The sequence below is a fragment of the Lissotriton helveticus genome, chromosome 2_1, assembly GCF_964261635.1.
Source record: "Lissotriton helveticus chromosome 2_1, aLisHel1.1, whole genome shotgun sequence".
Classification (NCBI taxonomy): Eukaryota; Metazoa; Chordata; class Amphibia; order Caudata; family Salamandridae; genus Lissotriton; species Lissotriton helveticus.
The window spans coordinates 1,393,215,136-1,393,231,682 of NC_136059.1; the positions used below are offsets into that span (position 1 = coordinate 1,393,215,136).

At 52.8% G+C, this 16,547-nt stretch overlaps 1 protein-coding gene across 1 annotated transcript in view; it reads left to right on the forward strand.

The window, feature by feature from the left end:
• Window positions 1-16,547, forward strand: part of GAK (cyclin G associated kinase) — a 1,786,158-nt gene that overhangs the window by 1,405,970 nt on the left and 363,641 nt on the right. The window contains exon 23 of the mRNA XM_078676333.1: window positions 10,634-10,771. Coding sequence (XP_078532459.1) covers window positions 10,634-10,771 — 138 coding nt within the window. The remainder of the gene's footprint in view (window positions 1-10,633; window positions 10,772-16,547) is intronic.

Sequence of the window (16,547 nt, forward strand, 5' to 3'; positions counted from 1 at the left end):
TAGCACATGCACTGATTGCATGTTCATAATTGTACATGTGGCTGAATTAGAAAGTTGGGGTTATCTGAATCGAAATAAGCCTGGTCTTCCAAAAATATGTGTTAAAATGTCCTACATAATAAGCCTTTTATTAGAAGATGTTAAATCTGAAAGAAACAGGTTAGTGTTAGATTCTTTACCTTATAATATCCCCAGGCGTCAGACTAGATCCGTAAAGTTTTGCGTAGCAGTACCCCTGTGCGTCGGTAGGCGTCGTCTGCGGATCCGCATCCGTCGTCGGCGTCGTGATCGCCGGTATGACGTCGTCGGAGTACTTAGACGCTGCCCTCGCGCGCTGACATCCGTTCTTCTTTTTTCCGTGCCAGGAAGCGCAGATCCGGGAAGAGCAGTACTCTTAGTCATTTTTTTACTAACTTTTTTGATCGATTTTGGATCACTTTTCGAGTCGACCTTCGACTCGCTGTGCCGTTAGGGATGCCTGGTTTTAAACCTTGCGAGGATTGTCACCGCTTGATGTTGGTGACCGACCCCCACTTCGGTGTCTTAACTGTCTCAAGGCCGACCACGATGACAAGTCGTGCCCCGACTGCCGGGCTTGACCTCGAAGGCTAGGCGGGAGCGGTTCCGTAAGCGGCTCGAGCTCCGGCAGTCGGCCCCGCGCCGCTCGAGGTCCCGGTCTAGGAAGAAGTCGAGGGACCGGTCGCGGGGCTGCACTCATCGCCGCTCGACGAGTCACCACCACTCGTCGGGCTCCAAGTCCTCAGGTAAGTTGAGGCTCCCAAAGAAGAAGTCGAAGAGGCGTCATCGCTCTTCTGACTTCCCCCGACGCTCGAGGCTGGAGCCGCAAGCGCCGCGTCCAGCTCCACACCCGCTGGTCCCTGGGCTGCACTTGACTCCGGAGGAGATACGTGACTTCCTCGTGGCCATGAGGACTCACTTCCCTCTGTTGGACCCTGCCGAGGTGCCTTTGGGCCCGTGGGTCCGTCTGGGAGCCCTAGCGGGCCGGCGGCCCCGGCGCCGTCGGGTGCTTCGGCCCCGGCGCCATCGACGACTCCGGTTCGGACGCCGCAGGGCCCCACGGTATCCGCGCCTGGATCCTGGTCGTCGCCAGTCGACCTTACAACTCCTCCGCTGGCGCCGACCCCGAGGGTGTCGCCCACGACGCCGTCCCAGGACGAAGTCGTCCCCAGTTCCAGCCCCGATCCGGGTCCGGCGCCGACGGGTGAGCAATTCACCGATGACCCGGCTCCATCATTTTTCCCTGACTATCAGGAGATGGATGACGAGGAGGACTGGGAGGGGCCTGAGGACCCTCTGGCACAGCAGTGCCAGTTGAGCCAGGTCTAGGCAGACGAGCTGGGGGAGGCCAGTGGTCTGGACACTTCGCCCGACACTGGATTTGTCTCTCTTCCTACCGTGGCTACGGATGAGGGTGCTGCTTACAACGTGGTGTTGACTAGGGCAGCCAAGGCCTTGGCTCTTGAGCTCCCTGTCGCGACCTTGAGGACTAACCTCCTCACTGAGGTGCTCAAACCGCAGGCAAGCTCCTCGGAGCCTCTCCTGCTGTTTACCGAAGCCCTCACCGACGTTCTGGTGGGCACCTGGTCCAAGCCCTCTACAGGCCTCCCTGTAGATCGGAACGTGGCCTGACGTCACCGCCCGCCTCCGGGCGACCCCAGCTTGCTGTCCGTTCACCCCACCCCCGAGAGCCTGGTGATCCAGACCGCATTCCCGACCGCTCCTCCGGATTGGGAATCCACAAGGTACGATCAGTTTGGGAAGAAACTGTTCTCCTCTCTGAGTTTGGGGTTGCGGTCTGTCAACACCGCCTGCCTTTAGGGCCGTTACACCCACTCTCTGTGGGATACGGTTGCGGAGGTGCTGCCGCAGTGCTCGGTGGAAGCCTGGGCAACGCTCACCCAAGCCCTAGCAGAAGGGCGGGATGCAGCACGCTATTCGATACGGTTTGGACTCGATACCACGGACTCGCTGTGTAGGACGATTGCAACGACAGTGGCGGTTCGCCGACTCGCCTGGCTGAGGTCCGCCAACTTTTCATGGGATGTCCAGGCCACCCTCATGGACATGCCTTTTGATGGCCGTCGCCTCTTTGGCGACAAGGCGGGCAGTGCGCTGGAGCGTTTCAAGGACTCCAGAGCTACGGCCAAGTCCTTGGGCCTCGGCCAACGCCAGCAAACTTCAGCTTTTCACCCCTTTCGTGGCCAAGGAAGGGGCTCCCCCACATGTCCAGCTAGCCACAGGCCGCAGAACCAACCTCAACGCGGTCGCGGACGTGGTAACCGCCGTGGCGGTGCCGGGGGACAACGGCAAGGTCAGTCTACATCCGCCCCCGCAGCATCTGCCTCAAAGCCTTCCTAGTCCGAGCTTTCAGGCCCATTTGACGCCAGTGGGGGGGCAGGGTTCGCCATCACCTCCTCCACTGGCGTACCATCACATCGGCCAGGTGGGTGCTGCAAATCGTCCGATGGGGCTACTCCCTCCCCTTCGAGGCGACCCCTCAGGCCATGCCACCGCAGTACCACTGCATGTCAGGGATCACTTGCAACTTCTGCAGGAGGAAGTTATGGCCCTCTTGGCCAAGGGGGCCATCGAGCACGTTCCTGGGCCGGAAGTAGGACGTGGTTGCTACTCCCACTACTTTCTGGTACCCAAGAAGGGCAAAGGAGGCCTACGCCCTATCTTGGACCTCCAGAGCGTCAACAGCTTCAAGATGCTGACTTTAGCTCAGGTCCTTGCTGCCCTGGAGACTGGATGGTAGCGTTGGACTTGCAGGACGCATATTTCCATATGCCCGGCCCACCGGCGTTACCTGCGGTTCACGGTAGGCCACGAGCACTTTCAGTTTACCATGCTCCCCTTTCGCCTTACCAGCGCACCTCGCGTGTTCACAAAAGTGATGGCGGTGGTCGCAGCTCATCCGTGCAGATGAGGGGTTCCAGTCTTCCCCTATCTCGACGACTGGTTGTTGAAGGCGGGCTCGCCCCAGGCAGTTGTCAGCCACCTCCAGACTCCGGCCGACCTTGTGCACTTGCTGGGGTTCTCCATCAATGTGCCGAAGTCACACCTGTGCCCCTCTCAAAAGCTCCTCTTCATCGGAGCGGTTCTGGACTCTGCCCAGTTTCGGGTTTGTTCACAAAAGTGATGGCGGTGGTCGCAGCTCATCTGTGCAGATGAGGGGTTCCAGTCTTCCCCTATCTCGACGACTGGTTGTTGAAGGCAGGCTCGCCCCAGGCAGTTGTCAGCCACCTCCAGACTACGGCCGACCTTGTGCACCTGCTGGGGTTCTCTATCAATGTGCCGAAGTCACACCTGTGCCCCTCGCAAAAGCTCCTCTTCATCGGAGCGGTTCCGGACTCTGCGCAGTTTCGGGTTTATCCTCCCGAACAGCGGGTTCGGGATGTTCAGGCTCTGATTCCGATCTTTCAGCCTTTATCCCGAATCTCGGTCAGGTTGATGCTGTGGCTTCTGGGAATGATGGCCTCCTGCATCCTTCTGGTGCATCACGCCAGGTGGCGGATGCGGGCTCTGCAATGGGACCTGAAGTTTCAGTGGGCCCAGCATCAGGGCCACCTGTCCGACCACGTCCGAATCTCGCACTGCGAGACAGTTGCAGTGGTGGCTCACGGCCTGCGATTGGGTCAGCGGTAGATCCCTCTCCCTACCCCAACCAGAGCACATAGTAGTGACAGATGCGTCCCTCCTGGGCTGGGGAGGCCACATGGGAGAGTCAGAGGCCTCTGGTCTCCGGCGGAGTCGCTGCTCCACATCAACCTTCTGGAGCTGCGGGCGATCCGGCATGCACTGAAGGCATTCCTTCCCTCTGTCCAGGGAAGTGTACTGCAGGCGTTCACGGACAGCACCAACGCCATGTGGCACTGCAACAAACAGGGCGGGGTGGGGTCGTGGACCCTTTGTCAGGAGGATCTGTGCCTCTGGACATGGCTGGAACGCCAGGGCATCACCCTGGTGGTTCAACACCTGGCAGGTTCCCTGAATGCCAGGGCGGACGAACTCAGCCGTCGGTGCATGATGGATCACAAATGGCGTCTGAACTCGGACATGGCGTAAGGTCTCTTTCAGCAGTGGGGAGAGCCTTGGTTAGATCTGTGACCTGACCTGACTCTGGTCGGTGACGGTCGCTCCACCCGCCGCGCGCCTCCCCGTGAGTGTGCCCGGTCTCCCTACCTGCCGGTCCCTGCTCGCTTCCAGTGCTTGTTTTCTTTCCCTGTGCTAGTTTCGCTTCTCGCTGTCTTCTCGCCCTCCCCGCTCCCTGCCGCTGCTCCCCTGCGGCCCCCGCCCCCCTTTTGCCTGTGTACCCGATCCCCTCCCCGCACCACCCCGCTCCCGCCTCCCAGCTGCTCCTCCCTCCCTCCGGATACTTAAGTGGTTGTAGGGCAACGGGGAGCTGTGACCTGACCTGACCTGACTCTGGTCGGTGACGGTCGCTCCACCCACCGTGCGCCTCCCCGTGAGCGTGCCCGGTCTCCCTACCTGCCTGTCCCTGCTCGGTTCCAGTGCTTGTTTTCTTTCCCTGTGCTAGTTTCGCTTCTCGCCCTCCCCGCTCCCTGCCGCTGCTCCCCTGCGGCCCCCGCCCCCCCTTTTGCCTGTGTACCTCATCCCCTCCCCGCGCCATCCCGCTCCCTCCTCCCAGCTGCTCCTCCCTCCCACTCCGCCCCTCCCACTGCGCCATTTATGGCGGAGTCCGCATTCACGCGCAGCGGGCGCGCCCTTCGCGCGCCAAAGGCAAGCCCGTCTGCGCTGGACCGCGCCCTGCGCCAGAACCCCTGTCCCCCGCAGATGCCAGCCCACCCGCCGCACCTACGACGCCGCCACACTCAACGCTCTCAACACCGGCCCGATCCCCGGCTGCTACCGAGCCACCCCTAGACGCACCCACGGACCCTTCGCCTGCCAATCCTGCAAATTCTCCTGCATCCGGAACCGCATCGCACCCGCCAAGCCGAGCACCAGCTGCAACCACCTGAAGTGCATCCTGCTAAACGCCCGCTCCGTCCACAGACACGCCGTGGAACTCTGGAACCTGCTCGACACCACATCTCCAGACGTCGCCTTCCTCACGGAAACATGGATGAACGCTTCCTCAGCGCCTGACATCGCCATCGCCATCCCGAACGGATACAAGATCACCCGGAAGGACTGCGTCAACCAGACAGGAGGGGGCATCGCCATCATCCACAAGAACACCATCCGCATCACGACCAACTCCGACGACACCCTCTCAGCCGCCGAACATCTTCACTTCCAGATACACACCGACCCCAAGACCACCCTCAAAGGCACCCTCATCTACAGACCCCCAGGACCTCGCGCACAATTCAGCGAAGACATCGCAGACTTCATCAGCCCGCACGCCCTCGCCTCTCCCGACTACATCCTCCTAGGGGACCTCAACTTCCACCTGGAGAACAACAACAACGACAACAACACCACCACCCTGCTGGACAACCTCGCCAACCAGCAACTGGTGAACACCCCCACCCACTACGCCGGACACACGCTGGACCCTATCTTCTCCTCCAGCAAGTACATCTCCTTCAGCCACTCCACCGGACTCCACTGGACAGACCACAGCTGCGTCCATTTCAGCTTCAGAAGAACCACGACTTACCACCACCCGCAACAGGTTCCCCGCAGGAACTGGAACAAGATCACCACCGACCAGCTCACCACATCCCTGAACCAGAACCCTCCCCCCAGCTCAACGGACCCCAACCAAGCAGCCAACAACCTCGCACAGTGGATCACCAACTGCGCTGATGACCTCGCACCCCTGAAAAACCATTCCAGTAGGCCCGGCAGCAAGAAAGCCTCCTGGTTCAACAACTACCTCAAGAAATCCAAGAAGAACTGCCGTACCCTCAAGAAAGCCTGGCACAAAGACCCGACTACTGACAACATGACCGCCCTCAAGCACGCCTCCCGCAAACACCACCAGCTGATCCACACCACCGAGAAGACAGCATTCAAGGAACGACCAGACCACAACGCACACAACAGCAAGGAACTCTTCAGCATCGTCAAAGAGCTCTCCAACCCCAGCGCAGGAAACAACGACATCACTCCCTCACAAGACCTCTGCGACTCCCTCGCCTCGTTCTTCCACAGCAAGATCGTCGACATACACAACAGCTTCGGACCACAAACCACGCACCCAACCACCGAGCCGAGGCCCCCCACCAGCACCCTCCGCGCCTGGACCCCGATCAGCACCGAAAACACCATCCACACGATGAACACCATTCACTCCGGATCACAAACCGACCCATGCCCCCACCACATCTTCAACAGGGCCGACTCCATCATCGCACCCCAACTCCGGGATATCATCAACTGCTCCTTCAACACCGCCACCTTCCCGGAGAGCTGGAAGCATACCGAACTCAGCACCCTCCTGAAGAAACCATCAGCAGACCCCACCGACCTCAAGAACTACCGCCCATCTCGCTCCTCCCTTTTCCTGCCAAGGTCATCGAGAAGACCGTCAACAGTCAGCTTGCCGCCTTCCTCGAGACGAACGGATCCCTCGACCACTCGCAGTCCGGCTTCTGAGCCAACCACAGCACCGAGATCGACCTCATCGCAGCCACTGACGACATCCGAGCCCTACTCGACAATGGGGAAACAGCGGCCCTCATCCTCCTGGACCTCTCCGCAGCGTTCGATACCGTCTGCCACCGCACCCTAGTACAGCACCTCAGCAACATCGGAATCCACGAGAAGGCTCTAGAGTGGATCATCTCGTTCCTCGCTGGAAGAACACAGAGAGTCCGCCTCCCCCCGTTCAGATCCGAGGCCACCGAAGTCATCTGCGGCGTACCACAAGGATCATCACTCAGCCCCACCCTCTACAACGTCTACATGAGCCCCCTCGCAGCCATCGCACGCCAACACAACCTCAACATCATCTCCTACGCCGACGACACCCAACTGATCCTCTCCCTCACCAATGACCCAGCCACCGCCAGAACCAACCTACACGAAGGGATGAAAGACGTAGCCGAGTGGATGATGAACAGCCGCCTGAAATTGAACTCAGACAAGACGGAAGTCCTCATCCTCGGATCATCCCCCTCTGTCTGGGACGACTCCTGGTGGCCTCCTGCCCTGGGCAGCGCACCCAAACCAACGAACCACGCACGCAACCTGGGTTTCATCCTGGACTCCTCCCTCTCAATGACCAGACAAGTCAACGCCGTCTCATCTTCATGCTTCAACATCCTACGCATGCTCCGAAAGATCTTCCGATGGATCCCCACCGAAACCAGGAAGACGGTGACCCAGGCACTCGTCACCAGCCGACTGGACTACGGAAACACCCTCTACACCGGAACCACAGCCAAACTACAGAAAAGACTCCCAACGCATACAGAACGCCTCCGCACGTCTCATCCTGGACATCCCCCGACACAGCCACATCTCCGGACATCTGAGAGACCTGCACTGGCTCCCCGTCAGCAAGAGAATCACGTTCCGACTCCTCACCCATGCACACAAGGCCCTCCACGACCTGGGCCCCAGGTACCTCAACAACCGCCTGAACTTCTACACTCCCACCCGTCAGCTACGATCAACCAGCCACGCCCTCGCCGCTGTCCCACGCATCCGAAGAGCCACCATGGGAGGAAGATCCTTCTCCTACCTGGCAGCCAAGACTTGGAACTCCCTCCCCATCCACCTCCGCCTGACCCAAGATCTCCTCTCCTTCAGGAAGCAACTCAAGACCTGGCCGTTCGAGCAGTAGCAGACCCCCCTCCCCCAAGCGCCTTGAGACCCTCCGGGTGAGTAGCGCGCTATATAAATGCCTTGATTGATTGATTGATTGATCTGTTCGCCACCAAAGAGAACACGCAACGTCATCAGTTCTGCGCGTTGGAGTTTCCAAGGCGGCACTTGCTCGGAGACGCTTTTTGTTGCGAGTGGAGTTGCGGTGTGTTGCACGCCTTTACGCCTATACCACTTCTGCCCAGAGTGCTGAAGAAGATCTGGCGCGACCGGGCCCAAGTCATCCTTGTGGCTCCGGACTGGGCACGAAGATACTGGCATCCCGAGCTACTCAGCATGTCAGTCGATCCCCCGATTCGTCTGCCTCTTCGGGAGGACCTTCTGTCGCAGCAGCAGGGGACGGTCCTCTACCCGAACCTGTCCAGTCTCCACCTCCATGCGTGGAGATTGAGCAGCGACAGTTGAGGCCATTTGACTTGCCTCCTGAAGTCGATGATGTGATTCTGGCAGCCATGGGTCCCTCTACGAAATCGGTATACGCCTGCAGGTGGAACAAATTTGTGGCATGGTGCACAGCAAAGGCTGTGGATCCACTCTCTGCCCCCCTTTCAGACGTTCTCCTCTTTCTTCTTTCTCTTGCCCAGCAGGGCTCTGCTCTGGGCACTATCAAAGGCTACCGCTCTGCCATTTCAGCCTTCTTGAGGCTTCCTGATCAGCCTTATCTTTTCAAGTCCCCTGTTGTACATAGATTCTTGAAAGGCATCTCGCACGTTTCCTCCTGTTCCTTTCGTGATGCCTCAGTGGGACTTGAACCTTGTTCTAACCTATTTGATGTGCGCTTCTTTCGAGCCACTTCACAATTGCCCTCTTCGTCTTCTGACTCTTAAAACTGCATTCCTGTTTGCCATCACCTCTGCCTGGAGGGTGAGTGAGCTCCAGGCTCTATCTTCTAAACCTCCTTTCCTCTCTATCCATCCGGACAAAGTTGTCTTGAGAACTCGTCCTTCTTTCCTGCCCAAGGTGGTTACAGCCTTCCATATCGGGCAGTCCATCACCTTGCCCACCTTCTTTCCGCCTCCGCATCGCTCGAAAGAGGAAGAGAGGCTCCACCGTCTGGACCCAAAATGTGCGCTCTCCTATCTACACTGCACACGCCAGTTCCGTTTGGACGCCCAGCTCTTTGTTGGTTACGTGGGCGCTAAGAAGGGACGGGCGTTGCACAAACGGACCATTTCTCGATGGTTCGTCCTGTGCATCAAGGTCTTTTACTCTTTGGCGAAAAAGGAGCCTCCTGTTGGGCTGAGGGCCCATTCCACTCGGGCCACAGCGGCTACTACTGCCCTGGGTCAGGGAGTCCCCTTGCAGGACATCTGTCAGGCAGCTACGTGGGCCTCGCTGCACCCGTTTGCTAGACACTACTGCCTGGACAGCCAAGCCCCGAGAGATGGCTTTTTCGGCCGTTCCGTTCTCCAGGACTTTCTGGTGTGATCTTGGTTCGCAGACCTACCACCAGGGTTGGTATTGCTGGGGTATCTATTCTAAGGTGAGGAATCTAACACTAACCTGTTTCTGTCAGATGTACAAGTTACTTACCTTCGGTAACAATATATCTGTAAGAAACAGTAGTTAGTGTTAGATTCCTTACTGCCCCACCCATCCTCCCCGTTCTGCGAACCGATATCTAGGGTTAAGGTATTTCCCTTTGAGGGCCCTAGTTTTATGGCACCAGTGTCGGTCTCTGGCATGGCTCTGCGTTCCTGGCGCGGAAAGCTATGTACAAGAACTGACGTCAGCACGCAAGGGCGGCGTCTAAGTAATACGAAGACGTCATTCCGGCGTTCACGACGCCGACGACTGACGCGGAGCCGCAGACGACGACTACCGACTCGCAGGGGTACTGCTACACAAAACTTTCCAGATCCAGTCTGACGCCTGGGGATATTCTAAGATAAGGAATCTAACACGAACTACTGTTTCTTACAGAAATATTGTTACCGAAGGTAAGTAACTTGTGCTTTATGAAACATAATCTTGCTGGAGCTTGCCATGTCTGTTTTTCCACTCTCAAATTTGTACATGCAGACTCAAATGAAATGCATACACAAACAAGCATGCAAACACACAGGCAAAAGAATGCAAATGAAAAATGAATTCGTAAAATACAATAAGGTTTTGTTTCACTGTATATCTGAGAGTGTCTGGTGCTGTGCTTGTATAAGTGTGTTTAGCTGGATGTGTGTGTTTGTCTCTAAGTGGTGCATGTATATATGCATGTATATTTTTGTCATTTAATATTGGGCAGTAGCGACTTTGTAAGTCTGTGTGTGTCTGTGTGAATAGGAGTGTGCTCCTACTTTATTCCTGTGTTGGTTCGTTAAGGCCTGTGTTCAATTGTGTCAATGTCTGTTTGTGCCTGTGTTTGCATTCTTAATATGCATGTGTGTTTATTGGTGTGGTTGTTATGGTTGTAGTGAGCTGGTGGCAAACCTGTAAGAGAATTGGAGAACACCCTGGAAAAGGTCACTCCACCAACTACTTTAGTGAGTAAAGAGGTTCAAAAAGATTGTGTTGTAGTGTTACTAAAAGTGCAAGCATTGTCAAATTGGTGCCAGATAAACATCACACACAAAATATATGTTGTGAACAGAGAAAATAGCTTAGCTTATAGTACCGATAACATCCTCAGCAGTTATCAGTATTGTTATACAGCAAAGAATCTGCATAATTGCAAAATTAAAAGTAAATCTAAGCCATAACAAGTGTTTTCCAAATGTTAGCCTTGCAACTGTGTGGGTGAATTCCTCTCTTGAATGTGAAAACATTTCTGCCACTTAAACTTTTCTGATCATAAATTAATTTTTTTTACTAGATAATGTTTTAACTGAATCACATACAGTTGTTTCCTCTGCCGGTCATCCAGATCTGCTGAGTGGATGGGATTCATGGGAAGCATCAGCTAATGTTTGCGACATAGGTGCTCCCCAACCTTTGAAGCCAACCGGTGAAGGTACAGTTTTACTTTTTGTCAGAAAACGTATTATATGTGCCTACCAGAAATTGTGTACATAATCGAACAACTTGAAGCATACGTATTTTAAAATATATAATTTTTCTTAACTGTCATCTGTAGTCATACCATTTGATAAATTAACAGAAGTGGATTGCTTGCAGAGTTTATATTTCTCAAACAAAAACGTGATAGAACAGCTGTAGAAATTATTTCAAAACATGAGCATGGTTTGTGTTGTTTGGGCTAACCAGTTCAGCATTGTATTCGTCAGTGCCATTAAATATGATTATAATTTTGGATGTATTACTAACCAATGCTTTAGTCTTGAGGTGCAAAGATAATGGGACATCAATCAGTTATCCTTCATTTCTGAAGGCTACTTCTTCCACAGGGGTCGGCACTATCACCGATACGCTACAATTTATTCCTAGAACCCTTGTTAAATGCTCTGAATGCCGCAAACATCCTCTTCCATATGTATACGGATGACACTCAACTCTATCTGAAAATCACTTCCCCTGAAGACTTCGTCTCACTCAACTCGACCCTTTTGGATACTCAAAACTGGCTAACTGACAACCCCCTCATGCTCATTACCTCCCAAACAGAATTCCTCCTCATTGCTCCACCTAATCACACCCCAAAGACCGACCACTAGCTGAAACATCTTACGGCCTTCAATTGCACTCCCCGCATTATCGACTCTGGGATATCCCTCTAAATCACACTGGATAAGCACCTGAGCATGCAGAATCATGTTAGCAGTTCAAGCATAGGGGCTAAACACCAGATGAACACCCTAAGGAATCTAAAACCTTTCCTGCCACAAGATGACTTCAAGATGGTGGTGGAAGCTCTGGTGCTGCCTAGGCTGGACTAAGGTAGTTCTATGCTCTGTGGTCTTCCCAAATATAGCTTGCCCCTCTAAAAGCATCAATTAATGCATCAGCTAGACTGCTCACTGGTTCAAAAAGAAACAAGCACATCTCCCCAGCCCTCTAATCCCTACACTGGCGGCCATATGAGAAAAGAATACAGCTAAAAATGGCCTACTTGACTCACAAAGCCCTACATCTCAAGACTCCCACGTATCTGGCTAAAAAAGGAGAACTCTCTGGAGGTTGCAGACAGTCAAGAATTGCAAGCTTATGGCTCTTAAAAGCACAGATCTTTCACAAATTGAGAAAGAGTCACAGAGCCTTCTCATTCGCTGCCCCAAAGATCTGGAACTCTCTTCCTCCGGAAGTCCGACCAATTTCTTCCACAGCTACCGTCAAAAAGGAAGTAAAAAAAATCCTAATGGCTAAGTTCCTGCCTTAAACAGCTCTGGCCCACTGCTCATTGATTACCTCCTGATTGACAATGAGAGTGCTGGACACTTTTAATCCCAGTACTCGTCTGCCATGCTCATTTATGTACGAAGATTATCAAATTTTCTTCCCCATGGTCTGTATCCCACATACCTTAACTATTTTGCACGAGTATTTTGTTGTATTATGTATACTCTTGTAATACCTGCCCAAATTGTAAAGCACTCTGATACCCACCTGGGTCAAGTTCGCACTATATAAAACTTTCAAATACATAAAACTTATATTAACTGCAGATTCCTCCCCTTGTCCCTATTACCCAAGCATCATAATAGATGCTCAAACTTTAACAGCAGTATCCTGTGCACTGGTAGGTGGCATAGTGCGGTCTCCACCAATGTCGCTCTTCTCAGGAAGTATCGAGCAGATCTGCGTATAAGCACCAACCATGTGCACTGATGTCAGTTCCTTTCTTTCCATACCTTGAGGCCCGGTTCCAGAGCTTCTCCTTGGTCTTCAAGACTTAAAATTTGATCAAACTTTACTTGAATGCAAGGAATAATATCACCCCTTTAAAACGACGGCTCAATCTGTATAGTTACTGTCACAAATAGATGTCTGTGACCAACCCTCACAAACAGTGTCTTTGATGCATGGGGTTGAGCTGGACTCCAGGTCCTGTGATGACTATGTCCAGATAAACCCGAATGTCATACAGGACTGTAAGGCAAAATCTAATGTCACCAAACAAAAGAAGTTTCCACAACACAACCGATCGAAGCCAAATTGGGAGTCGAGTTTGTGAAGTCGATCCCACGGTAGATCATCATTGCAGTCAAAGTCTTTCGATTAAGTCCAAGAGTAAGCATAACAAGTCGAAGCGGGAATCGGTCCCGCCCCATCACTCTCGACTCCAGCGAGCACGCAAAAGCATCCTGGTCTCTCTCGCCCGATTTCCACCTGAGTCAATTGTGAGTGTAGTCCTGGTACACCCTGAGTTTATAGGTCAGTTGGCAGAGTTGCAGTTAGCAGAGTGCTGTGCATTTTCAGCATTTTACCTTCTCCCTCTGGTGTGTCTTCAAGCCCTAAGGATCCATAAGGGACTCCAGTTGGGCGTCCGCCAGTGGATCCACCATCAGTGCCCCATGACCTCACATCAGATTCAGCACCTCGTCTGAAGCTGACTTCGGTTCCAAAACCACCACCTGCGCTGGTTCCCTTCGCATCAATGCCAATGCTCCTGACACAGCAGGTAAAATTACAGCCAATTGCGCTATCTGACATCAAGCTGGATCTGCGATGGTGTTGACTTTGACGGGCGTGCGGCTTACAGACAATCACTCTAATTCTGACACCTTCACCTTACATCACATTAGGGCCCAAACTTCACACAACTTTCTGCAACTGACTCAGACAATGACAATTATAATGAAGAGGCAGATTCTGTCCTACAATATCGGGATAACTGGTATGAGGAACTTCTAGATGCTAATGTCTTTGTATCCCCTTGTGGTCCCGCTACAGAATAAAAGTATCTTCTTCGCAGTCGTTATACAGAAGGCCTCAGAAGTCTTAGCTCTCTACTATGTAGGTCACGAGTAATGTTTTAACCTGGGTGTTTGAGCCAAGTCAGGCCCCAACAACAGAACATCTACTTTCACTTTAAGAACGCCCTTCATGGACACCCTTCTGTGCACTTGGGAGAAACCATGTTCAGGCCCACCGGTTAACAGGCAAGTTGCTCATTGCCGCTGTCTTGCATCAGGTGACCAGCCTTTCTTGTACAACATCTGACACCAGATTTTGGTGGTACAGACGTCTACCAGCAAATTATATCCTAGGGCCTTCCCTACCATTCCACCTTACTGTGGATAGAGACATTTGGCAAATTGAATAGCGGATGGATTTTCTCCTCTACTAGCCTTGCTCTGGGGTTAGTAAATGCCAGCTGTCTTCTTGGCAGCTACTCCCATGCCCTGAGGCACACATTTTACCTGCTGTTCATGACGACCTTCGAGAGTCCCTTACTTAGCTATACAGGACAGCCACAATACAGAGAAATTTGTTATACGTTCTGACTTGGACATGACCACCTGCTCGCTTCAAGCAATCAGCAACACTATGGCACTTAATTGTCCAGCCTGGGTGAGGTGTACAGGCTTTTCAGGGGATGTCCAAGTCTCCCTAAAGAACTTGCTGTTTGACAGCTTACTTTCCTTTTGTGAAAAAGCAGACTTGCCCCTGGTATGGTTTAAAGAGAGTAGGGCCAGCACGTTTCATGGCTCTTTCTTCTCCTATCAGACACTTCCATCAAAAAGTTCACCCTCTCTGTGATATGTTTGTTGGTTTGAGTTTCACCAACACCTCACCCCTCCACCAGACCAGCAGGCTTTTTATCCTTTTTGTGGCTGTGTCTACTGTTCTCAAAGACAACACCCAGGACAGCAGGAACAACGTCCAACTCAGTTCCCCGAGCATCTGCAGCCACAAAACCATTTTAGTGTGTTCGGCAGGGTGACTGTCAGAGGCAGGATCTGATATATCCTCCAGAGGTGGCAGGCCATTACTTCAGGCAAGTCGATCTTCCAAATTGTCTATCAGGGCAACAGCCTCCCATTTCTTTCTATACCGCTGCACCTCCCACCACCCACCACATCAGGGTGGCTGACGGAGCACCACCAGACCGTCTTGCAGCAGGAAGTGCATACGCATTTGTCCAAAGGCGATATAGAGGTTTCGGCCTCAGAAGTAGAAACTGAATGTTTCTCCTGCTATTTCCTTTTACAGAAAAAGGAAAGAGAACATCCTCCTATTATGGGTCTTTGCCCTCTCAATACCATCCTGTGAAAGGACAAATTAAAAATACTCACTGCAGCCTAGGTCCTGTCTGCCCTAGACCCTGGAGACTGGATGGTGAGCTTGGAGCTGCAGGATGCTTATTTCCATATCTCCGTCCTGCAGGTTCACAAGGGCTGCCTGTGGTTCATAGTGGGCCTAGAGCATTTCATTGTGCAGTGCTGCCTTTTGTCCTCACTTGTGACCCTCCGGTGTTCAGAAAAGTGATGGTGGCAGTCACAGCCCACCTTCCGAGTTCTGGATTCCAGTTTTGTTGTACCTCGACTGCTTGTTGTTGAAGGAGGGCTCACCTCAGGCAGTCGTCAGCCACTGAAATCACATCTGACTCTTTTCACAGATGCTCCCATTCATCAGAGCTATTCAGGATCCAATACAATTTCATGCATTTCCCCCTGGAGCAGGGGCTAAAGACATTCAGGCTAGGATCACCTGGGATTGTTTGCCTCCTACACCCTGCTGGCCAAACATACCAGATGGCCCATGGAGGTTCTGCAGTCGGACATTGATCTCAGTGGGTACAGCATCAGAGTAATCTGTCAGATTCTACCCGGATTTCGGAGAAGATTGCAAAAGACCTCCAGTGGTGGCTACTGGACTGTGATTGGTTCAGTGACAGACCCCTCCTCCCTACCCCAACCAGAACAGACAGTGTTCACAGATGCAATACTATTGGGTTGTGGAGGCCATCTGGGAGAGGTGGAGATCAGACCTCTGGTCTCTGGCAGAGACTCGACTTTACATCAATTGTTTGTAATTAAGGGTGATTTGCTGAAATTGAAGGCTCCTTTCCCACCAGAAGAAAACTGATGTAGGTGCTCTCTGACTCCACCACCACCATGTGGTACTTTAGCAGGGCATAGTTGGGTTTTGCGTCCTGTGTCAGTGGACTCTGTGCCACTGGAAGTGGCTAGACTACTAAGAGATTTCTCTGGTGATAAACAGGCTGGTGGGCTCTCTAAACTTGAGGCAGACAAACTCAGCCAGCAGTGTTGCAGGGAATCTGCTGAGGAACAGAACTATGTTTGGGACCATAGACCATCGACACGGAGGGACTGAGTCATCATGCTACTTCAGTATCTATGAGCCTTGGTCTGACTAGGTCCTCAGTTGCCCTCCTAACCTAAGAAGTGGGTTGGGACCCATGAGCACAACACTCTCGATCCTCTTGGGGGACACCCTTTCACTCTCTCACTCGTACTTGTCCACAATAAAATAAACAAGAGACACAAAGGGAGTTAAGAATATTTATTTAAACTGTTGTGCTGTAAGGTGCAGTATTAGTGCCACAATTAGAAAAAATGGATAGCAAATATAGCTAGCACGGTTAACAAAACATATACCATAAATAGCCCTGTCATGTTATTAGCCAGATTAATTTATACCCCGCCCCCTTCCTACTGAGGCAAAAAAATGATATAGCAAAGATCTCTGGGATTAGTGGGGCACCCCGTACCTTAGCATACATAGATGGACATTCTATATCTCAACTCTCATAGTAATCTTGCCTCAGGACCTTCGCCTAGTGTGTGTGTGTTTTAAACTCTTGTCCTCAGTTATATGCCCAGACATGTTTGCTCACAAACAGCAGCTGCATTCTTGTGTTATGT